The following is a 25,551-nucleotide window of genomic DNA, read 5'->3' on the forward strand; positions in this document are numbered from 1 at the left end:
GTACAAACACTTTACATTCCAAGTTCAAGAAACCTCACTTGTTGTTAAAAATATTTACAGTTTACCTGTTTAAATTTCACTACATGAAATGTTATACTTGTTTGTGCTGTATTTTAGTCTGATGCAGAATCGTTGACACTGCACTGAGTACAGATAACCTTGGTTGTTGAATGCTTTTTGCAAGTATATGACTCACATGAATTACATATCATGGATGCGGAAGATCTTCTTTTCTCTACAGCGCAAAGGTGACATCTTCTTCTTTTCAGTGGTGGTTTTCCTGCATGACTTTCGTCGTTTACTTGTTGCTTCCTATAGTTGACTCTCAAAATTGCTGAAATGTCACATGGAAGCGATGTAATTGTAGCTCGTTGCTCCAAATGTTCTCTCATCAGAGAGACACCTAAATTTTTTAGAAACACTCTTCGTTGGAGTGTGACATCATTTTTTGCGAAATAATAGAGTACCTGAGCATTTATTCCTGCAATGTTCATTAGAGTGTAAAAGGACACAAGGCCAATGCTTTGTAATTCTTGAAACGGAATATGAAGCACACAATTTGTCAACAACATCCACACCACTTTTTGTAGAATTATAATCATGTATCATTTCTGGTTTATTGTTGCACATTACTGCGGTTTCATGTAGAGTGGATAATACTATAACTGCTTTGTTTTTACGAGTGACGTGTGAAAGTAACATTTTATCTTTTTGATAACCATAAATGGATGAACCAACAACTCGCTCCTTACTGGGCAAAAATTGAGGTGGGATTTCTTTCTTGTTTTTCTTGATAGTTCCAAGCAATGTTATTTTCTTTTCCAATAAGTAGTCTGCGAGTGGAATACTTGTGTAGTAATTGTCCGTAGTAACATTACGTTTGGAATTTTCAATTGGCTCAACCATCCGTTTCACCACATCAATCGCTGAATTTGAAACAGAATAAGGGCCACTTGGTTGCTTTCCACAATACACTTCAATGTTTGAAGTATAGAATGTTTTTGCATCACATAAAGCATACATTTTTATCCCGTACTTGGCGGGCTTGCTGGGGATGTACTGAATCCATGAACAGCGGCCTTGGAACGGATGCAGCATTTCATCAATCGTTGTATACTCGCTCAAACTGTAGCAGGCTTTACAGTTGGCAACAAATTGATCCAGCAAGCTGCGAATCACAGCTACTTTGTCAATCTGGCGTCTGTCAGGTCTAGTAGACTTGTCATCAAAACGCAAGCTACGGCATAAGAACAGAAATCGTTTGTAGCTCATGACGGCACGACATATTTCAATTCCTGTTCCATCAGTAGCCCATAATTCTAATACGTTTGTGTGATTACCTTTTTTGAACCCAATTATGTATAACAGCCCGAAAAGTGCCACTACCTCACATCGAGTAGTATTTTTGCAGTCTCTGTCACGCACATATTTAGTCACAAGCCTGTGATTATCAATATACATATTTGTGTATTTTACAATTTCATCTACCATATCAATGTTTATCAATTTCAAAAAAGCATCTACCTCACTTTCAATATCTCTAGCACATTGTTTCAAACCCTTCAGTATTTTCACAATATTCATGGCTTTAGTCTTTGAACCCAGTCCATATGCTCTATGCCTCCATTTAGTGCATTTGTCCTTACCAACAAAAAAACTGTCCACTGAAAAACACTCATATTCAGTATCAGAAAGTTCTTGTTCCGATTCACTGTCATATTGATTGACTTCTATATATTCATCACTTAAGTCACTATCACTGTCCAATTCATTTAATCCCTCTTCATCAGAAGAAACTTGAAGGATGCGCTGAATTTCGCTGACGTCTACGTTTTGTCCACTCATTTTCAACAATGACCAGACGAGAAAATTACAGAACAGGAGCAGGCACGCAGCGCAAAGTTTACGACACAGTGTTATGATCTCAAATAAACAACAATTGAAAGAGTATAACATATGGATTAGTAACAATGACTGCTAATATGCAACACAAAAGACCTCCTTGAGGAATACATAAAAAGCATAGGTCGCCGATTTCAAAGGAAACACAAGAAAATTAAAGAAAATTACTTTTGGCATAAATTTTGCACAGGCGTGCCCGCTCGAAGGTTAAAGAAAAATATAAACACTATTTGTTGCTAGCACTGGATAATTGGCACAACTGCTGCTTCTTGCTTCCTTGTATTATGGTGCATGTTAAAAAACTGGCTAGCATGCATTGTACGAAACTGGACACATGAAGAAGGGCTATGGAAAAATATTATTTTCCATGGTGCATGGGAAACATCCACATACATACACATTGTATAGGCTCACATGTGCATATGTGGGGAAACAATGGAGCACCATTTGAACAACAACTCTGTGATTATTGTTTTTAACCAAAACTGCTGCTGTGGGTTATCTGGTCTCTTTGCTTCTCTTCTTCCTTGATGTCACTTGTCTTCTTAATTTTGTTTGGGACATTGTAAAATGTGTAATAAATACCCGTTAAACTTGGGAGATGGGGAAAAATTTGTCCCAACTGCAAACAATGTGTAGGGAAAGTCCATCTGTTCCCTTCACACAAGAAATATAGTGAATAATCTATAGCCTGTGGTCCACTGAACTGGGGAATTCATGGTCGAATGCTGTCTTACTGGGAAAGGTGTAGTTCTCTTGTAGTAAAACAAATATGGTGTCTGCATGCCTCCTTCAAGTTGTTGGTGACGAGTCTTTCCGCGCGGTAGTTGACTGCTGCTGCAGAAGTCCTTCGTAAGAAAATGCCCATGATTGGTGTAGGCACTGCTCGTCCAAGTTGTTTTGTATAGACAGGTTAGGTTGTTTAAGAGGAGAAAAAATGATGGAAGGAAACTATTGGAAATGGGTGTGATTCATTCACATTATGCACACAAAACCAAATTCATTCCATTGCCTTTTCTTAAAATTAAATTAAAATAAAATTAAATTGCCTCATCAACAATAAAATATAATTAAAATAAATTGATTAAATATCTGCCACAATTCTTTGAAAATAAATAAGGAAAATTTAAATAAAATACACAACCGTAATTAAATAAAAATATTAATGTCCATGATTGACGTGTTGCCTTGAATAAATATAAAAATTATAGGTTATTGCTGTGTTGCTCTGAATCTAACTGTTTAATAAGTTGACTGTGTTTATAAAAATAATAAAGAAGTGTTGCAGTTAATAATAAATTCCAAATGATAAAAACTAATATAGACATGGGCAAAGGGGTTAAAACTAATTCATGAAATGAAATGCCCTTACTAATAGATTGATTAAGTTGCTTTAAGGCACTGGGGAATAGTGAAATCAAATAAATTCTTGGGAATATCAAGTGATAATTCAACTTCCTTCATCTTTACTTGTTCAAAAGCTAAAATTCTAGTATGTAAAATTTGTTGATCCACAATAATCTGAGAAAAATCCTGATAATTAAAAAATATAGATCGCTCCTTGTTAATCTGAAATGATCTGTGGGTGTTCAGATTATTGTTTAAATTCTGAATGACAATAAATTGACCTCTGCCTGATATTAAAATACCATTACGTGTTCTAATAAACTGAAAAAAATTGTTGTCAGTAATAGACTTCACTTCAAAAGTACAAAATTTAAAATTATTAAACAAAAGTAAGTCTTGCAAGCATAATCTGAATTCTGTTTAAAATTTCATTAAAGAAATTATTATGCTGTGAACCCTTAAAAAATATATATAATTCGAGTTGCGCAAAGCAAGTCAAGCTATTAGTGTCCTAAGAGGTTGCTTTGGCAAACCTCTAATGGCCTCCTATAAATGGTGATAGGCCGGTGCAATTTTAGCCGTGGTTCATTATTACAATGAAAAAAAAAAATCAGTAAATGCTACTACGGACTTTCGTTGAAACTCCAGGTGGTAACAAATGTAGCATCAGGGAATTAAAGGAGTGGAATTAAAATTTTAAACCCAATAAGGATAATAACAAAAAACTTTCTCAATTCCAAATTTTAATTAAACCAAAAGAAATTAGACCACTCAAAACTTCTCGAGTCTGCCGTATACTTCAAGTCACTTGGTCTTATAGACCCGCTGCACAAAAAAATATATACTTGACTCATATAAGAATGGTGTGTCCATCCCTTAGGTTTGTCCAAACAAAATAGGTCGAAAAAGTTATGCCATATATTAGAATATAAATACAAATTACTAGTTATTACCTACTGTACTAAAATTAACACGAAGTTAATCAGTAAGAAGTAATGAATTCATTGCTGCATTGTTGAATAAGGTGCAAATTGGGTAAGTGAACTAAATTTCTGATAACAATAATAATAATAATAATAAATTCTCAAATTATAACATTTGTGGTAGTCCACACTGTTAAAATTTGGAAAGGCTAATGGTGCCGTGGCGACTTTTGTCGCGGAGACTAGCCTGGGGCATGTTGCTGGAAATTTTGATTAATCTATGTGCATAAAATGCTAAAATTGCCCTTTTTAGAAAAATTTCCCCTAAATGTATCTAAATTTCGTTTAGTAAGAGCTGCAAGAGTCAAAAGAAAGTCAAGGACTTTGAAATGAGGTCGTAAGGAGGCGGGGAAAAAGAAAATTGTCACGCTGTCAGCGTGCGGCTGCAAAACTCGAACACTTCCTTGATCGCATAATAACGACGACTTGGGAAAGTGCAAGCAAACTAATGAATTAATGAACTTTACATAAAATACAATCGGACTTCAATAATGAATTCTAACTAAAAAAAAATAATACGTAAAGTATATAAAGTATATATGTATAATACAATGCTCTCTGTGTATTTTTCATTCTTGAAGCTGTGTTATCAGACCTGTCTGGATGAATTTGAGTATAATTAGTAGAACCGGAACACCAAGTGCAAGTATATTTTGTGTAATTCAAATTACAATATCTTCCATAACTGCGGAAGTCCTCTGGCGTACCTAACATATTTGATGTTGTTTCAGGAAATGCGTTATTCGAGGAAACATCAATGTTATTCTCAGTCTGTGGTCTTTGTTCATTACAATACAACTAGATCTATTCATACAAGAGCAATTAGAATTTACTTGTGTCTTTCCAGTATTATGTAAACTAGATTGTTTGCGATTTTGCTTCCAACTTACATGTTTAAGGTGCGGCTCTCTTACATAAATAGTCTTTACTTTAGTAGTATCCATAGAGTTAGTAGAACTTCCATCTGACTCACTCAAACCAGAATCATGTTTATGACCAGTTCCAGAATCACGCCTTACATTTAACCTTCTCGATTGGTGATTTGCAACATTATCAATACCATGAACTTGAGTGTTCGTATTAGAATATTTGTTATGAGAAGTACTTGTAACATTATAATCAGTACCACCATAATTTACATTAACTGGTTTCTGCATATTATTGTCAGTGACATCAACACGCAATGCAAGCTGTTTCAAATTATTATTGTACTGATTAACAATTTCGAAACACTGTGAAACCTTAGAATCGAATGTTTCAACTTGCGAACAACAATCATCAAATCCACATTTGAGTTTACCTATATTGTCCTTTGCACCTTACAAATAACCTTCCATTTTCATTTATTTGTTTCTCATGAAGATCTTGTGTACTAAGAATGTCTGATATTTTAGTCATAATTTCACATGCTTTCTTGCAACTTCTTGTTTAATTCTTCATTTGAACTTTCACACGTTTCTGCTAAAGACTCGATTCTTATTGCTACATCAGAAGCCAACATGTCTATACGGTTATTAACTCTTTCGCTGAGCTCGTCGCATTTATGCACAGCATGCCAGGTGCCTTGCTCCGCGGAAGTCGCATTATTGCGAGTTCATACTTCCACTCGCTGCGGGTGTTGCATTTCCGCAGTACGTCGCTTTTAGTAGCCTTCAGACATCTGTTGATACTATTTGGAACTATTTGAACTTGTAGTTTTGTTTATATCCATATGATGTTGCTAATTACGCCTCCGTTTAGAATACGAGCGTTGAGTGCTCTGACATGTCAATTTCAAATGCATGTTCGAATGTAAACAACATGGCTTCGTCAAGTCGTCAACACTTGCCTGATAATGATGTTACTCAACTGTTGAATCAGAAGGTGAATTAAGTTGTGACGATAATAGCGACAGTTTTTATGAGACTTCAAGTGGTGACAGTGATTGTGTAGTGTCTGATGAAGAATTTGTACCGCCGTCCGTAACATCATGGAGCAGAGTGCAAAGCAGCATTGATCTAGGTGCGAGAAGTTTGACACAGGCAAGTGCTAAGTTACTTGGTGACAGTACAGTATTTAGCACACCATTTTCTTGTTTTATCAAATATTTCCCATGCTCATTATTTGAACACACAGCAGAACAAACTGAAGTTTTCGCCACCCAGTATCTTGATACTACTTACGAATTTCCACGCCGCTCCACCACTCTGCATCATCCCGTGTTTTGAGAAATACCATACCATCAGGGACTACAGAATGGTTTGCCAGTGCAAGGAATGACTTTTGTAATTTCTCTAACATATTTTGCAATGTAATTTTTTAAAATTATTCTTTCTAATTTTTTTTTTTTCAAAATTTCAAAATTTTTCAAAATATCATACTACCAGGGACTACAGAATGGTTTTCCAGTGCCAGGAATGAATTTTGTAAGTTCTCTCTCATATATAATGCAATGTAATTGTGAAAATTATTTGTTTATAAAAAAAATATTTTTTGAAATTTTATTATGCAGCCAAGGGATATTGTGTGCCAGAGAATTCCGCAGCGAAAGAGTTAACCTGCTTAACATCAAAATTAATAGATTCAATTTTAGACTGTAATTCGACATTGGAAGTTTCAATTTTGGATTTCAACTCTTCATTGGAAGCTTCAAGCTGAGATTTCAATTCCTTATTGGAATTAACTACAACGGACTGAATGCTCTTGAGTGTTTCTAGCAGATTGTTAAAATTAGGACTAATACTCTCTTTGTAAGCTGACAATTCATATGGATTATAACTAGGTTCACAAGATTTACAAAAATAATTCTCTACTGTAGTAGAATAAATAGACCAATGAACAACTGACAACTTAAGACAAGAAAAGTGAAACCATGAAAGTCATTTATAGCACTGAACAAATCTGATGTCAGCTTTTGTATCACCACAACATTCCACCTTGCAGGTACTGGTATCAGTCTTATCATCAGAATTAACTTCTTGACCTTGAATGTTTGTAAACGTTGCTAGATATGTGCCCTTGTATTGCATAACAGTATTCTTTCTGCTATGAGATTTAGATGAATTTCTGGAAGACATTTTGCATTAACGAAAAAAAACTTACACACACTTAAATACTTGAATATCAATCAAATGCAGATAGAATCTGCTTCAATCCCAGACCTACTGAGATTATATTTCACATCGTCTATCCGAAGAACTACTTAATTTAGGAGTCCTGTCACACGGTCGCCACTTTTTGCTAGTGTCGTAGAGGCTTGAGCATTTTACATTATACTCAGCAAATCACTGTTCTACTTCACAGCAAATTATGAAATAATAATGTATATAGTTCAAAATCACAACACTGTTCTCTGATGAGTATACTTATTATTTGCACTAAATAAATACATTAAATTATGCACCAATTACTATGATTCGAACTACATGCAAAATGTTCTTGTTATCTCCTTCACTTGTTTCTTACAACTGGTTGCTAAGCAACAAAAGAGTATGCTATAACATTTCTTTCTTTTTCTTTTACACAAGAAGTGATTATACATTTTACAATTTGAAAACAGTCACAGTGGTGAGTCATGAACATCGTCTGATATCCGAACATGCAATTCCCACCTGTCGTTTATTTACACAACTACATCAGAATAAGTGAACAAGGACACAAGGCAGTCCGAGGCAGAGTAATCCGACTTGTGGCAATTTTAGATGGTCGATATTATTTTTAAATGTTCTAAAGGCATGATAATCACCACATAGGGGATGATGTAAATACAATTAAGAATAATGCTAAAATATTTTTAAAAGAAGCTATAGAGATAGGTTTGGAAGTTAGCAAAGTAAAAGCTAGGGGAGACCGGGGCATAGCGATCCCCTGGGGCAAAGTAATCCCTCGAAAAAAATGCACTTTACGGTGCTGCTTCCAAGCGGGAAACATGTCAACTGATGAGCAGCCATCTTAAGTGTGTTGTAGCCGATGAGTGTTGCGGAACGTGGGTTGTGAACAACAAGTGGCGATAAAAAAATTGTTTTTTTCGCATGTCTGAATTAAAGTAAGCAGTTTACAATATCGTGTATACCTAACCTGTTTCATATTTTTTTTCTCTGAATGAGACCTGTTTTCTTCAACGTGTTTGTGAGATACTTGCTTTTAATACATTTACTTTTTATTAATAAAATTAATTAATTCTATACTTAAAATCGTATTTGATAATAACAATTTGAAAAGGGATTACTTTGCCCTGAACCTGGGGCAAAGTGATCCTTTGCATTACCTTACTTTTGGCCAAATTACTTCTTAAATACACAATGAAATAACTTCAAACATATGTCAATGTAAAATCAAATGTTGAGGTATCAACTGTGTTAAGTTTTGTATATTAGCATACTTTGACCATATATGAATGTCAATTTTTTTTTATTTCTCACATCGTCATATTCACATGAAAATGTAGTACTGCAAGGTAAGATATGCTAAATATTTTGTTGTAAAGCTAAAACGCCAAAATACATTTTGATGGTGACTCAATTGAAACACTATAATATTTATTATGATCTTGCCTTGAGCTGTGATGTGATAAAGTTGTTAAAAAACTGAACACTTACTCATATTTCCTATCAAATTATGGTCCATTTTGATATGTCACATGACCATTACATTGACTAGCTCATTTTGATGAATGGCCTGAATGGTTTTATCCCTCACCCACACCATGTTTTACAACATTTGATTTGTTTGTATTAGCTTGTCTGTCTTTTAAAGAGGTGGTTCCACACTTAAATCTTCTAAATATATGCTGTTGCATGAAAATTCATGCTGTTAGTTTTCTGTAATAGTCATAAATATACTCTTTGTTGAAATCTTGGTAGCGTGCAATATCAGTGTTTTTAATTGAAATCTCCATTAGCATGTTTCATAAATTAGCATACATTTTATACATAAGCCACCAAAACCCCACAACTTACTTTTTTCATATAAAAAAAAAAATTAAAAAAAAAAAATGGCCACCGGTCATAGTAGTGCGTGTAGAAGAGCTCGTGAAAAAATCATTAACTAAAAGGTAAAAGGCTGTAAAGAAGCTGTTCGTAAGTGCACAGACATTGCGAAAGCTACAAGACAACTGTATTTGCTCGGAAAATAGGTAAAGTGAGTGAAAAGTCACAAAATGCCAGGTTGTTGTGAGTGAGACAGAACTAAACGAGAGATAGAGAGACTGCATCTTGAGCTCTCGTCCAAGAATGAAATCATTAAGGTTCTTGAAGCAGACAAACTAGAACTATTGAACGAGAAAAGAGGACTAAATGATGTGAAAAACTCAAACATGTGGTCGGAGGTTGTAAATCGCAACGTAAATAAGAAATCTGTGATAAATTCAAGTTCCAACACAAATGGACAAAATCAAAATGCACGATACAAATTTATACACCATAATCGATTCGAGTTGCTAAACAGTGAAGAAGTTAGCCCCATGGCAACAAGGCTTGACTGCTCAACTGGGAGAAATGCTGGAAATTGTGCGAATAGTGACAGCAAAGAGAGGGTTATTAATAAGACAAAATATCGCCCACACATGAAGAACCAAGACGATAGCACTGTACAAAACAAAGGGCGCAAAGGGAAGATTTTGATTCTGGGGGATAGCCATAGTCGTGGCATTGTGACGAGAGTAGCAGAAAGACATGCGGATTATGAAGTAACTGGATTTACCAAACCCGGGCACCATTATGTGAGGTAAATAATTCAGTGGCTTTCAAGTGCAAGGGCTATGCAAGCGACGACTTCGTCATCATAATGGGTGGATCTAATGACGTAGCAAGGAACGATACAAAATCAGCAAATATAGCCCTCAAAACTTGCCTTGAAACAGTAAAAAACACAAACGTTATTGTTAGTACCATCCCACTACAATACGACCTAATGCAATCATCATGTGTAAATGTGGAAGTAAACAAGGCAAACTCCAAATTCTCCAAAGTTTGCAAAGTTTTCCCAAAAGTGCAAATGTTAAGTGCAAATGAAATCGGAAGAGATGGTCATACCACCCACGGCCAACACTTAAATAGAAGAGGGAAAGATTTGCAGTGTGACGAACTCTCCCTATTGGTAAACAGTACACCTCCCCCCCAAAATGGGAAAAATGCCATAGTTCTTCCGGCTCCAAATCCTACTGAGAAGACTAAGAATTTACCCTTGGCGCAACCCTTACTTCAAGATATCACAGAAGTAAATCAAGAAATAGTAAATAGTGGTAACCACATCAAGCAAAATGCTAAAAACAATCAAGATGATAGTGAATCAAATTAAAGTTTGACTAGTGAAAGTGCAAATAGAAGTATTGAAGATACCAATCGGAAATCTACAAGGGAAAGGAAAGTCCCATTAATGCATGACAGTAATTTTTTATGGGGAATGTAATTGGATCAGTGGGCTGTATGGAGAGTATGGTAAGTTATAGGAAGTCAGAAACCTTAAATAATTCTCACCAAAACCTTCAAGTTGTAAATTCAAACGTAGATAAGAAAATAATGTGTACGAGGAATGTTAAGAGAAACTGTAATTCGGTAAGAAATGGTAGAGGATCAATATCTCTGAATATATTCCATCAAAACATCCAAGGACTAAACACCGAAAAGAAACTAATGGTAGAAACTAGGGATGGCCAGATCCGGATCTTTCGGATCTGGATCCGAAAATTCCGTTTTGCCATCCCACATGCGCTTCTTTGGAAAGTAAGAATGTGTCTATAACAAATTTTTACCTGCTAATATATTTGGTCTAGGAATTAATTCGTGCGGTTGTTATGCACACATTGAAGCTGTAGTTCAAACACAAAATACATCAATACCTTAAGAAAAATATTGTCCATCGCGAGCCAGCACTTTCGCCCATCTGTCAGGCAAGTTACGAATTCCGTGGCCAAAGAAGTCCTCATTCTTTGAAGCGATCCAGTCAGAGACCCATTTTTCGATATCTTTTGAAGAAGTGAACCGCTGTCCAATCAAATCGTTATTCATGCAATCGAACAAGTAGTAGTCCGAAGGAGCAACGTCTGGTGAATACGGCGGGTGGGGTAAAACTTCCCATCCGACATTTTCTAAATAGGTTTTGACAGGTGGGCGAGCGTTATCATGTTGAATAATAAGTTTATCATGTCTGTTCTCCCATTCTGCTCGTTTCCTGACCAGAGATGGCTTCAAACGCATTAATTGTCGTCGATAACGTTCTCCATTAATAGTTTCACCCGGTTGCAGCAGCTCATAGTACACCACACCTTTCATATCCCACCATATGCACAGCATAACCTTTGCACAGTGAATATCTCGTTTCGGTTGTGATGGACCTGGTTCACTTGGCTTCACCCAGGCCTTTTTTCGTTTTGGGTTCTCGTAATGGATCCACTTCTCATCGCCAGTAACAATGCGATGCAAAAACCCCTTTCTTTTCTGTCTTTGAAGCAACAATTCGCAAATGGTTTTTCGTCTTTCAACGTCTATGTCTTTCAATTCATGTGGAACCCAATGTGACATCTTTTGAATCATTCCCATGGCTTTGAGGCGTTTGGAAACTGTTGTTTGATCAACGCCTAATGCTTCTGCAAGTTCTTCCTGCGTTTGACACGAATGCTGATCGAGCAATGCTCTCAATTCTTCGTCTTCAAATTTTTTTGGCTGTCCAGGTCGCTCTTGGTCTTCCAGGCCGAAATCACCACTTCTAAACCGTGCAAACCACTTCTGACACGTTCGCTCAGCTAGCGCATGGTCACCATACACTTCCACCAAAATACAATGACTTTCGGTAGCACTTTTCTGCATGTTAATGTATTGAAGCAGAACAACCCGCAAAAATACTTTATCTGGCACGAACTGCGCCATGTTCAGTTGACTACAAAATGCTGTTGTTGACGCGTCAAACAACTGCCCTATACTACGAACGATGCGCGCTGACAGGAGTTTTCAATGCATGTGTGGATACACGGAACTGTGGGACGATACGCTCGTTACACCATCTCTTGTCCAGGCGCACGAATTAATTCCTAGACCAAATACATATATATATAATATACATACATACACATATACTATATATAGAGTGTGTGCGTGCATGCGCTATTTGTAAACTTACAAGGGAGGTCTAAGTCTCCCCCTCCAATTTCCATGAAACTTGGCAGGAGTATAGAGGGGCCCAAAGAAGAAATTCGTGTTTTTGTGTTTCAGCTAAAAAAAACTGTTTTAAGGGGCAAAACCCCCCTCAAAGGTCAAGATGAAGACAAATTGACGCGGGGATCTGACCCCTGTGTGCCACTTTGATTTCCATGAAATTTGGCAGGTGTATGGAGGGGCCCAAAGGAAGAAGTACGTGTTTTTGTGTTTCAGCTAAAAAACGGTTTTAGGGGGCAACCCCCCCCTCAAATGTCAAGATGAGGAGAAATTGAAGTGGGGATCTGACCCCAAAACCACGTAAATATGGCATAGGAAGAAACAGGGTGCATACGGCCTATCTATACACCTGCCAAATTTCATGGAAATCGGAGGGGGACACAGGGGTCAGATGATCCCCATGTCAATTTGTCCTCTTATTGACATTTGAGACGGGTTTTGCCCCCTAAAACAGTTTTTTAGCCGAAACAAAAAAACACGTATTTCTTCCTTTGGGCCCGATTATACACACACCTGCCAAGTTTCATGGAAATCGGAGGGGGACACTTAGATAACCTCCCTTGTTAGTCTTACACTTTGTAATTATACAATACTTCATATATTATAATGTTCTATTTTAATTTGTAAAACTGTAACTGTAGAAAAATTGTATAATTTTTGTATAACATTTCTATCTTGTTATATGTGTTAAAGGTTTCATCCTGGAATGGAATGTCTCACATTTATGTGTGTTTCCATTTCCAATACATGAATACATATTCGTTTCAATGGCATTTACAAAATCACCTCTGACATTTTATGTTAAACAAGTAAGATTATTTTTGTGCACGAGTGTGTTAGCCGATGCGTAGCAAAGTATTTTAGGAACAAGGAACACTTGAAAAAAATTCTTGTAGGACTAACAAATGAAAAATTTCTTTGTAATCGAAGATCATAATACCTTTTAAGGTGTGGTAATATTATAATGGGATTGAGATACGAAACTCTCGGATCCGGATCCAGATCCGAAACTTTTGGACCCGGATCCAGATCCGAATGGATCCGGATTTTTCAGATCCGGATCCATTTGGCCATCCCTAGTAGAAACACTCCTAGCTGATAAGTTAGCAGATAAAAACATCATCTGTTTCACTGAGCATTGGCTAAAACATGGTGAAATATGTTGTGTAAATTTTCCAAACTTCATTTTAACTTCAAACTTTTCAAGAAGTAAATTCAGGAGAGGTGGTGCATGCATATATAGTAAAATTGGTATCGCAGTAGAGGAATGCAAAAAGTTTGCTCACCTCAACATTGAAAAACCCTTTGAGTGTTGCCAGAACTAAAATATATAATCATATGTGTATACAGAATGCCAGATAGTGATTTGAATATATTTGTCAGTAACATGGAAGTTATTCTAAATCACTTTCAGAAGTCCAACAAAAAGGTAGCAGTGATAGGTGATCTCAATGTTGATTTTCTAAATAAGAATGTAAATCATGAATTAAACATGCTTCTTAACATGTTCAACCTAGAAGCAATGGTTAAAGTACCTACCAGAGTAACAAAAAGTGCTCTGGACGAAATTCTATTGAACACACTAGTCGACCAATGCACAGTAGAGGTTTTTGACACTGGATTTTCAGATCACTTTGCACAGGCTTTCTCACTTTCAACACCATTTTCACAAAGCAATAGCAATGTTAAACAAATAAATGATTATACCACCAAAATATGAAAATACAACTTACTTCAATCACTTACTCAGCAATGAAGATTAGAAACATATATATGAGTGTAGCACAGTAAATGATGCTTTCGACAAATTTCATTGCGTATTTTCTTACTATTTTGATGTAGCCTTCCCAAAGAAGGAAGTTAAAGGGGCAACACAGAAAGAGAAACCTTGGATCACAAAAGGAATAAAGATAGCTAGTGATAGAATGAGATTCCTAAACAGGGCTAGGAAAAGCACACCTGATCAATTGATTTTGAAGAATGCTTCAAGAAATACAAGTCAACATGTAAACGTGTGTTACAAGCTGCAAAGAAAGGGCATAATGGGAAACTAATTTCAGACTCTTCAAGTAAATCCAGAGCAATATGGGGCATAATAAAAAAAGAACTGCAGGGAAATTGCAAAAAACTAGAAAACATCACACTTTATCAAAATGACACAAACATAAGCGATCCTTTGGTAGTGGCAAATAAATACCTAATCAATGTAAATAAGGATAAAGTCAAAACCAATCAAAACTCTGGTAAGGTTAAAATGAATACACATAGTGCATCAATGTTTCTACACCCAGTCTCTGTTGAGGAACTGCCAGACATCATCTTAAAAATGAAGAGCAAATGGTCAACTGGCTTGGATGAAATTGCATCCTCAATTATAAAGAAATGTCACACCCATATCCTACACCCATTATGTTATCTAGTGAACTTATCCTTTGTTATTGGTGTGTTCCCAGATAAATTAAAACAAGCAAAAATCAAACCTGTGTGTAAAAAAGGGGATAAGCGTAGTGTAGATAATTACAGGCCCATAGCTCTGCTTTCACCATTCTCAAAAATCATGGAAATTGCAATGAATAAACAAATTACAACTTCCTTAAATAAAAACAACATAATATCTAAATCACAACATGGTTTCCGTAAAGGCAAATCAACAACTACAGCAATATTTGAATACATCGAACATGTCAGACAACTCCTGGACAATCGGGAACAGTCTGTAGGTCTCTTTCTTGATTTATCAAAAGCTTTCGACACAGTATCGCATGACCAACTTCTGAATAAATTAAATTACTATGGAATAAGGGGTATAGTAAACACCTGGTTTAGATCTTACCTGCAAAATCGCAGTCAAGCTGTAGAGATCTTACATGTAGAAGGGACAAATACCAATGCATCTTCCCATATCTCTAGGCTAGAAGAAGTGACATGTGGTGTTCCTCAAGGCTCTATTCTAGAGCCAGTACTATTTACCATATACATAAATGACCTGCCTTCAAACTTACCCTCAGTTAAAACTACCTTACATGCAGATGACACGAGCATTGTGATAACTGGCAAAAATGAACAAATTCTAAATTCAAATATAAAAAACACCTCAAACGAACTCTCCAAATGGTTCCCCACAAATAAGTTGACGATAAATAAAAACAAAACTTTAGCAATAAAATTCCATCATTCAAGAAATAAGAACAATGAAGAACCAGTAATAAAAATAGAAAATGAACACATCAAATATACAAATTCCATAAAATTCCTGGGTATTTGGATACAGGAAAATCTCAACTGGGACATACATATAGAGCACCTAGCAGGGAAATTAAGCAAAACCATATATGGTATATGAACCTTAAGAACCATAATAAACAGGGAGACAATAAGAATAACATATTTCAGTTTTTTCCAGTCACAACTAACATACAGAATTGTATTTTGGGGGAATGCTAGAAACAGTGCAAAATTTTTTATTTTGTAGAAGAGAGTAGTACGAATTATGGCAGGAAAGAAAATAAATGAACCATGTAGGAAAATTTTCAGGTATCTTAGCATTCTAGCATTACCTTGCCTATATATATTACATTTACTGTGCTATGTAAAACAAGATATGTCTAGTTTCTCCAAACATATCAAAGTAAGTACATCAATACAACACAAGAAAAAATCACGATCTGGTTATACAAACTCATAATACCACTCTCCTTGAAAAAGGTCCTAAATTCGTATAATATAATAAATTACCTGATCATATGAAAACAATGGAATCAACTACCCAATTTAAGAGGGAATTAACAAAATTCTTTTTACGACATTGTTTTTATTCAATAAATGAATTTCTAAATTTGCAAATATTAAATTACATAAATTGTCAACAAAGAGGGTTCGGTTGTACAGAAAATGGAATTATACTATTTATATTATCATGTACGAAGTATTCACTATATGCTATTATTGTACCTAAATGATCATTAATCGGTTCTGTATATATATTGCATTCTTCCATGTTGTATAAGTTACATATTTACTTTTACATCTTATTTTTAAACTAAAAAATTTCTTTGCTTATTATTGTGCTCGCCTTAAATATTGTATGTAATTTCACTCCAATAGTGTATTCTTCCTTTATTTGGATTTCCTTCATGTAGAAGTTCTTCAAATCATTGCTGTAATTCTTGTCTATAATTGTATTAATATTTTATTAGTGTATTTGGATTTCCTTCATGTAGTAGTTCTTAAAATCATTACTGTAATCCTTGTCTAAAATTGTATTAATATTTTATTACTGTATGTATTGTTATATGACAATTTCCATACCTATGGACATGAGTCAATGGAAATAAAGAATATGAATATGTTAGAACACACATAGAGGATTAGCGAAACACAAATACGGACAAGTTCAAAGGACCCCTTTTGGCTAAAATATTAATTTATGCAATTTGATTTTTTGTAGTAGGAAACATGATTTGTTTATGTAAAATAATTTTTTGCAACAATGGGAAAAACACATAAGTCTTCGGATATTTTTTATTAGAATCTGCACACTTTGATTGACTTACAGATAAAATTTCATGTATCTACAAAGGTTATATGCTGAAATATAATTATTTTATTAATGTACTACACCCCTGCAATGAAGAATCAGGAGAGACACGTATAAGCAAATCCTGAAAAAACTGACCACCTGTAACTAAAAGTATAAGGCAAAAGGAAGAAAAATTGTGGGGTTTCTTACTTAGGTCAAATCTACAAGTGTACAAAATTTCGTTGAAATCCATGTCAATGGTGACATTTCAATTTTTTTGTGGGCAAATTAACATGGATGACCCTTAAGAGAATTGATGACCTTCATTGATGATATGAAACTCAGGTCTTTTCTTTCTTGGATGGTAGTCTACATCATCCTTTTCATAGTCTATGTTGGCTATAAAGTTCAAATTAAACTGTGAAAATAGGTATGAATCTATGGAGATTTCATTACTTTTCTCTATGTATCTGCCAAAGTATTTTCCTTAGATATGATGTAAACCCACATTCAGCTGCCATGTAAGAAAATGCTGCTCATCTGAGCCCAGAGCTTGTGTCAATGGCAGAGTAACAGGAGGCCCTCTTGAATTGAATAGCTTCTTAGATGAGGAGATGTAAAAGTGGAAATGTTGTTTTGCAAATTCCCATTTATTCGCAATACTTCTTTCAAAAATGTGTTGTTCTAAATCTACAGTTCTTTCTACTATATAATGACAATTTTTCAGAAAAATTCAGGATATTACTGTAGTCTACCAATAACTGCCCTTCTGGGAGAAACTTTCAAATATTTAAAATAGTTATTTACCAAATCACAAAGCTCAAAATATGCATTATGGAAAATAACATTGGAAGAAATTGGAACATCTCTCTTGATGATATATCCTGATGATGACTCAGGACATCATTGGGCATGTTATTTTATACTTTTGTCTTTATACGTAAGTATGTATTAATATGTGAATTGTATGAGTGGAAATTTTATAATATTTCATGTTCTTCTGTCTGTCATTTATGCAGATTCTGGGGTGTTATTTCTGTCCCCATCATGCTTCCAATCACCATTTGAACATTTAAGGGAAGGTATGTCAACATCTACAATGCAAAGTTACATGGCATACATCAATGATAATACCTGGTTGCTTGCTAATCCTGGTTTGAAGCCATTAGTACGAAATGATGTAATAGCAACTGCACGTATCATGCCTGAATGGATAAAACAATATCAAGAAAGCTTGTTAAACAAGTATATTGTTAGAAGGTATGTTGGCATCTGTAAATATAATACTTTTAAGAAATTATATGGTAGCTGTATATTTTCATAAATATTTAAAGAAAATACTTGTAAGCTTAACTTAGAAACTAATACTGTGTAACCCCGATTTTCCATTCCCACATTTTACGCATCCAGGTCCTGGCAAAATGATGTGTTTAATAATAGGACATTCGCCTTGATCTTATTTTTGCCATAACTCTCGTTTCCCACTTTATACATTTCCAAGCCATGCCAATGTCATAAAATTTGCCACAAGACTGGTCTGTTCGCCATGTGACTTCTCCCTCTTTTGTTTGCTTTTGCAGTTGCTTCATTCATGAAAGGACCTTGAACTTCTACTGGTTAGGCTTTTCATGCAAGAGGAGGTAGTGAGGAGGCATGGCTGGGGGGGGGAGAAGGGGTGCATAAGTTGCATTTGTCACACCTCCCTTGAGGGAGAGGTAGGGGGAAACTTCTTGCATTCCCCGTCAAGATGAAATTGGCCAATCCTTCTGCCTTATGATAGGAGAACAAGATCACTGTTGCCAAACCAATTCTTGTTAAATGCTGATTTCCCTAGAATTTGGACAACTTTGTAAGAGTATGACTGAGGTATCTCTGTTTACCCTTCCCCTCCACAAAAACATGAGGTGAAAATTGAGTACAGGGTTTGACCACTCATTTATTTATTCTAGTTGACAACAAGGAAGGGGGAGGGACTTGTTTCTGAAAACTCTTACTTTCTTCTTGTCTGCCACATTGGCAATTAAGAAAGGTTTGCCAACCTCTGTTATCTGATACTGGATAAGAACTGAACTTTCCTTTTAATGGAAAGTTGTTTAGATTCGTGAGGACATAAGATTGGATGTGGTCTATACTTCACTGTCAATTACTTTAAATCTGAATTTTACATGTAATTTGGTTATCAGAATGAAGCTGAAAATGCACAAGCTGAAGTGATTCTTCTTTTCTATGGGCAGATGGGTGATATTTAACTTACTGATGGAAAATATTCTTGTGAACCAGAATGAAGCTGAAAACACACAAGCTAAAGTGATATTTTTTTTTCTATGGGCAGATAGGGCGATATTTTACTCACTGACGGAAAAATATTCATGTCAAATCAATTCTGTGGGGTGGGATGCAGAGAATTTATTTTGCATTTTGTGTGACTCTTATCTTGTCTTGTAAAGTAATGGGGCCAGGAAAAATGAGTGAATAAACGAGGGGTGCGGAAATATTTTCTGAAAACAGCCAAATTTAGTGCACATCTAAATGTCATTGAAATGCATATTTGGGCCAAAAGAGCAAGGGAGCTGCCCAAGTGTGGTGCTGATCACATCACATTCAAATTGGCAAAAAATTGAAGAATATGCGGGGTAAAGGTGGCTGGAGCAAGGTGCTGATCACACCATCTCTTACTTACACACACACACACACACACACACACACATATATACATACATACATACATACATATATATATATATACATATAACACAGGAATAGGATCAGAAAAGGTGCCAGAAGGGTGGATAAATACAAATGATGAAGGAGACAGTAAACACTAACCACACGAAGATAAATAATTCTATATTTCGCGATATATGTCGCATTTTCAAAGTAGAAGATAGATAGATCGGCATCACATGGAGTAGAGGCACAGAATACTGACTTTAGCGTCTCTACAATCAGTGTTGCCAGAAACAGTTGATAGAGAACAAAAAGTACTTTAACCAGTGTTTACTGTAAGTTGTGTGGGTAGTTTTGGGGAGGAGAGGAAAGGGTTACTGGTTGGCTAGGTTGAGTCCGGGGGGTATAGTGGCGTGCATGCCTGCTATATAGGCCCTTTCCCATCGCCTGCGGAAAGATGTGTCAGAGTGGGGGGGGGGGGTAAAAGATGGATGATGGCAACACGGAAACAGTTATTGAAGGTGGTGTTATGGCTGTTGGTGTGGATGGCATCTGTGAAATCGGAGTTTTGGGTTGAAGAACGGTGGTTATTGATCCTTAGGTTCAAGGGGGTGGAGGTTTTGCCTAAGTAGAAGTTGCCGCAGATTTGGCAGATGAGGGTGTAAATCAGATTGGATGAGTGGCAGGTGCCCTTAGGGTGAAGGGTGAACTCACCTGCCGCTGTGGGGATCAGGAGGGTGGGGGAGGTGATAAGTATGGGGCAGGTCTTGTATCTGGGTTTGTTGCACCTGTGATCTGGGGGGAGTGGTGTGGAAGGGGTGAGTGTGTTTCAGACCAAGATGTTTTGAAGGTTGTTGGGGGGGGGGGGTGATGGAAGATGACCGTTGGTTTATCCCGAAAGATGTCCCTGGTGTCAGGATCACTGTGCAGGATGGGGAGGAGGGAGTGGAGGGTATGTCTGATTTTCGTAATGTTGGGGGTGGTATTGGGTGATTGGCTAGTTGTATCAAGAAGTGAGTGCTGAGATTGTGGGGTTTGGGTTGGCTGTTAAGGAATGATTCTGTGGCACGGAGGCCATGGGCATGGGGAATATTGGTGTAGAGGGATGTGACATCAACTGTTGTGAGGATGGTGTTTGGTGGTAGGGATTGCAAGTTTTGGATGATGTTAAGGAACTGGTTGGTGTCACGGAGGTAGGAGAGCAGAGCTTGGATGAGGGGTTTTAGGTGAGAGTCTAGAAAGGCTGATATGCGTTCTTGATACAACTAGCTAACCTTGTACTTACCTGCAACAACTTCTGCTTCAGTGACCAACATTACCTGCAGATACATGGCACAGCTATGGGTACCGGCATGGCCCCCTCTTATGCCAACCTGTTCATGGGCAGGCTGGAACAGGAATTCCTTGACTCCCAACAACTGAAACCACTCCTCTGGCTAAGATTCATAGATGACATTATCCTCCTCTGGACACATGGCGAACCCTCCCTCACTACATTCCTAAACCAACTGAATGACTTCACTACACTCAAATTCATCTGGTTCCACTCCAAAGACCAAGTGACCTTCTTAGATGTGGACATCCACATTGCGGGAGACCACTTGGAAACTTCCATACACATCAAACCGACCAACCACCTCCAGTATCTCCATTACTCCAGCTCAAACCCCTACCACGCCATCCCATTTTCCCTTGCTCTCAAAGACCAATGCCTCAACTCATCCCCCTAATCCCGCCAAAACTACAACCTATGCCTGCACCAAGCCCTAACCAACCGTGGCTACCCCTCCACCCTCATCAACAAACAAATCACTAGAGCCACCTCCCACAACCGCACCAAACAACCCAAAACCAACCCTCCAACTCTGATCACCCAATACCATCCCCACATTATGAAAATCAGATATAACGTTACCCTTCACTCTCTCCTCCCCATCCTGCACAGTGATCCTGACACCAGGGACATCTTTTGGAATAAACCAAGGGTCGTCTTCCATCGCACCCCCCCCCCCCAACCTCCAAAACATCTTGGTCCAAAACACACTCACCCCTTCCACACCACTCCCCCCAGCTCACAGGTGCAACACCCTCATCTGCGGCAACTTCTACTTAGGCAAAACCTCCACCCCCTTGAACCTAAGGATCAAGAACCACCATTTCTCCACTCAAAACTCCGATTTCACAGTTGCCATCCACACCAACAGCCATAACACCACCTTCAATAACTGTTTCTGTGTTGCCATCATCCATCTTTTACCCCCCCCCCCCACTCTGATACATCTTTCCGCAGGCGATGGGAAAGGGCCTATATAATTTACCATTGCTGCTATATAAATAGCAATTTGTAGACTTCCAAGGGAATTGTAAAGAGTAATATGTATTATCAGGAGGGGAGGTGGAAGGAAATATCCAACTCTTACATATTGACACGTGGATTCTTGGGGGGGGGGGGATTGAGAATTAAACGTTAAGGGGGAACATCTCTTGAATATCGGTGTTAAGCCTTAGATTATAGAGGGTATTTTTGTTAGGGGGGATTGAGCATTCAATTTAAGGGATATCAAATTCTTGTATATTACTATTGTCTAGACTGTTGCGAAAATTCTGCTGACCGAGAATTATTTGTTTTGGAGGAGGCAACATAAACAGTAAGTCTAAAATTGGCACGGAAATTTTGGTGGGAGGATTGAGTATTAAATTTAAGGGGAAGATATGAAGCTCTTGATAAAGTGTTAAATCTTAGATTGTCAATGGATTTCTGTAGTGGGGGGAAGTTCGAATATTATATTCAGGGGATTATATTTAGCGGTATGGTATCCACACGGTTTTGGCGCCAAACGTGTGAAAAGAGAGGCTGTAAAAGAGTAAATATCGCGGGGTCATAAGAAAGTATTGACATCCCATTAAATTAATATTCTTGAAAGACTGCAAATAAATTGTAAAAATTTTCTTGCTGCGTGTTTTGCATTTTACTAAAGTTTCATACTATAGCTGCATTACATCACATCACTTCTTAAAATATAATGCTTACAGTGTTGGTATACTGCTTAATTTAAAGTAGGTATGCACATCATTTGCATAATGTACAACTATTAGCAGTATTATTGTAGTATAGATTCCCTGTATGCTGTAATAATTGTACTAATTGTATTTCATACAGTAACACCTTGTCCATTACCCAATAAAACAGAAAAATAAAAATGAATAATATCAAATTCCTTCGCATTTCTAACATTTTGTCGCAGGACAATTTTACTTTTAACAAGTGACATTTGCACTGAAGATAGAATCCACATAATTATTGCTATAGATTACTAAAATAATTATAGTTATCCCAAGCAGAGGGACGAGTTCTTTGAAGTAGGAACTGTATTAAATTCTCGCCATTAGCTTAAGAATTTCTAGCTAAGTTTCTGTAATGTCTAGTGAAACAATAATTGAATCGGTCACATGGCTGGAGCATTTTATTTGGTTTGCAAGGTTGAATTTTCAATCTTAAGTTGTGTAACAATTTATGTTAAATACTCAAATTGTGGGTTTTATAAATTTCATAAATCTTATTCTCCATTCACAAACATTGTTCAAGTGCATATTTATATAATTTAACTTATTACACTTAAAAAAACATTGTTTAAATGCATATTTATACTCATTACACTTAACGAATCAATGTGCTAGCTTTCCATTATTTCGAAAACTGATTATAATATGTTGGTTGTGTTCCAGTTTGGGGGATTCATTATTGTCAAGTTTGCTTATTTTTTGTAGTGAGATTGACATTCTTGCACAAATTCCAAATGATGAAATAATAGGTAAATTTACAAGGTCCAGTATTCAGAGACAAAAGCTATTTTTAAGATCTTCATACTAAAGTTTGTTTTAGTACCAATGCTGTCTTGTAAATAAACATTAATTTGAAGACAGCACAAATGTTCTACTTCTGACATTCTTTTTCAATAAGTAAACAAGAAACAAAGCAAAAAGAGTAATATGGCTTAAGATTTCTTATGTCGTCATAAATATGTACTGTGTAAATTGTGGTTTAATATATACAATTAATTGGTTTCTTTCTACAAAATATTAAGCTTTTAGTTCTAGGAAAACATTTTGTTCATATACATCATATCAATAGCACAAAGTATTTCCTGAAAGTCCTGCTTAGTGCCTACAGTTTTTGAAATTTACCTTTTTATAAAGTTGCATCTACTAACAATAAGTTTCCCATTTATTTTCCAGATACATTGCAACACCAAGTGGTGTTTTACAGATGTATCCAGGCTCAGTGATTGATCCCATTTATGATCCAACCAAGAGGTCATGGTATTCAAGAGCACAGGAATATCCAGGGAAAGTTGTTCTTACTGCTCCATATTTGGATGTTGGGGGAGCTGGTTACATTGTAACACTTAGTCACACTATTTATGAAGGAAAGGCCGCTGCCATGCACAGCAATGAAGATACCATAGTAGCTGTGATGGGGATAGACTTCACTTTGGGTTATTTTTACAAACTGTTGTTTGACAGTATGCCATTCTGTGAACAAGAAAATGTAAGGTGCTTCATTATGGATGATAAAGGATATCTGGTTTCCCACCCAAGCTTGATAGATCCAAATGGCAAGGGTCCTGTTGAACAGCAGCACATCACTCACAAGGAACCATTAGTAGCTAACGATATTCTTAATCATGTTGGTTTCGTGAGGAAAAAGATGTGTAACAGTTATTTAGACAGAACTATGCAGCGGTATTACCAGTTTAATATAAGTTTGCCAACTGTTTTAACAAACTTTGTTCATGGGGAACATGGCATCAAGTATCACATTTCTGCAATACCTGGAACAAATGCATTTATAGGCATTGTAAATTCTACAAGTGATGTAATAGCAGCCTTTTGCCCATGTAGCATGGTAAGTATTACATTTGATTGTATTTTTTCCATCAAACGTGTGACATATTCAGTCAACCAGCTTTTGCAATTAATAATTGTCTTAGAAATATTCTTGTTGAATATAATACTAAATTTTGGTTCAAATTCAGTATACAGTATACACTAGGGTTATGACAAAAAAATATTTTTTTATCCTGTAGTAGAAATCAATGAACTTTTTAATACAGAATCAGAAAATGACAATTATTTCGTTCAATTCATAAAAAATGTTCCGCACCAATGACAATGAAAATTCTCAAATTTAAGTACATTCAGCGCAGTCAAAATGTATTAGTTGAAATAAGCTTCAGATTCAAATATTTATGTTTTGCATTTCTGGTACAGTTCTTCCATTAATTTCACCCCTCGTTTGGCACAAATATTTGTCCGTGATATATCTACAACGGATCTTACAACATTCCAGTGAGTTACAAAGCACTTCATGGCTGCAGAGCAATTTAATTCGGAAATTCCATCCATCAGTTTCTGGTGAATCTCTGCGTTGAACATTTGGTTAGGAAACCAGGCTTCCTGCCATGTATTTGAGATGAAAGAGCACGGTATTTCCAGTGATATTCTCCATTTAGGAATGAGGAAATACGAAATAAGAGCATATATAGCACGTGAATTCCATCTGGCATTGTGAAGAGACGGTAATTTTCTCCATTTAATTGCTGGGATTGCACCAGTTTCTTTAAGGAAACGGAATGCTCTACATAACTCATACAGAAATCTAAAATCATCTCGCCAACCTGGATTTTGAACAGTTATCATTTAACTTTCTGGCTTGTAGGACTGCTGCAAGACATCGTATTGTTTTATCACTTCGTCCACGAATTCATAGTTCAGAGTTGGTTTGGTAGAAGAAATCGGATTAAAGAAGTCTAACACATGCTTTACGATTCTATCAAGAATATGGTGCTGGCAGCCAATGTACTGTGGCTGATCAAATCCTCTTGTGATGATTTCACTTTTTAATTTTTGAACAATTCCATTTACTCGTCCAGCATTTACTGCTGTTGTGTCACATACGATCATTTTGAAGTTCTTCCATGCATCAAATTAATTCAGCAAACTT

The 25,551-nt window shown here is 36.4% G+C and overlaps 1 protein-coding gene across 2 annotated transcripts in view; it reads left to right on the plus strand.

Moving 5' to 3' along the window:
- The window catches only part of LOC145984110 (VWFA and cache domain-containing protein 1), a 211,140-nt gene that overhangs the window by 129,566 nt on the left and 56,023 nt on the right, over window positions 1-25,551 (plus strand). For both annotated transcript variants that reach the window (XM_083117535.1, XM_083117536.1), the window contains exons 13-14: window positions 17,900-18,140; window positions 23,784-24,453. In XM_083117535.1, coding sequence (XP_082973661.1) covers window positions 17,900-18,140; window positions 23,784-24,453 — 911 coding nt within the window. The remainder of the gene's footprint in view (window positions 1-17,899; window positions 18,141-23,783; window positions 24,454-25,551) is intronic.

The sequence above is a fragment of the Lepisma saccharinum genome, chromosome 2 (genome assembly GCF_977018435.1).
Source record: "Lepisma saccharinum chromosome 2, izLepSacc3.1, whole genome shotgun sequence".
Lineage (NCBI taxonomy): Eukaryota > Metazoa > Arthropoda > Insecta > Zygentoma > Lepismatidae > Lepisma > Lepisma saccharinum.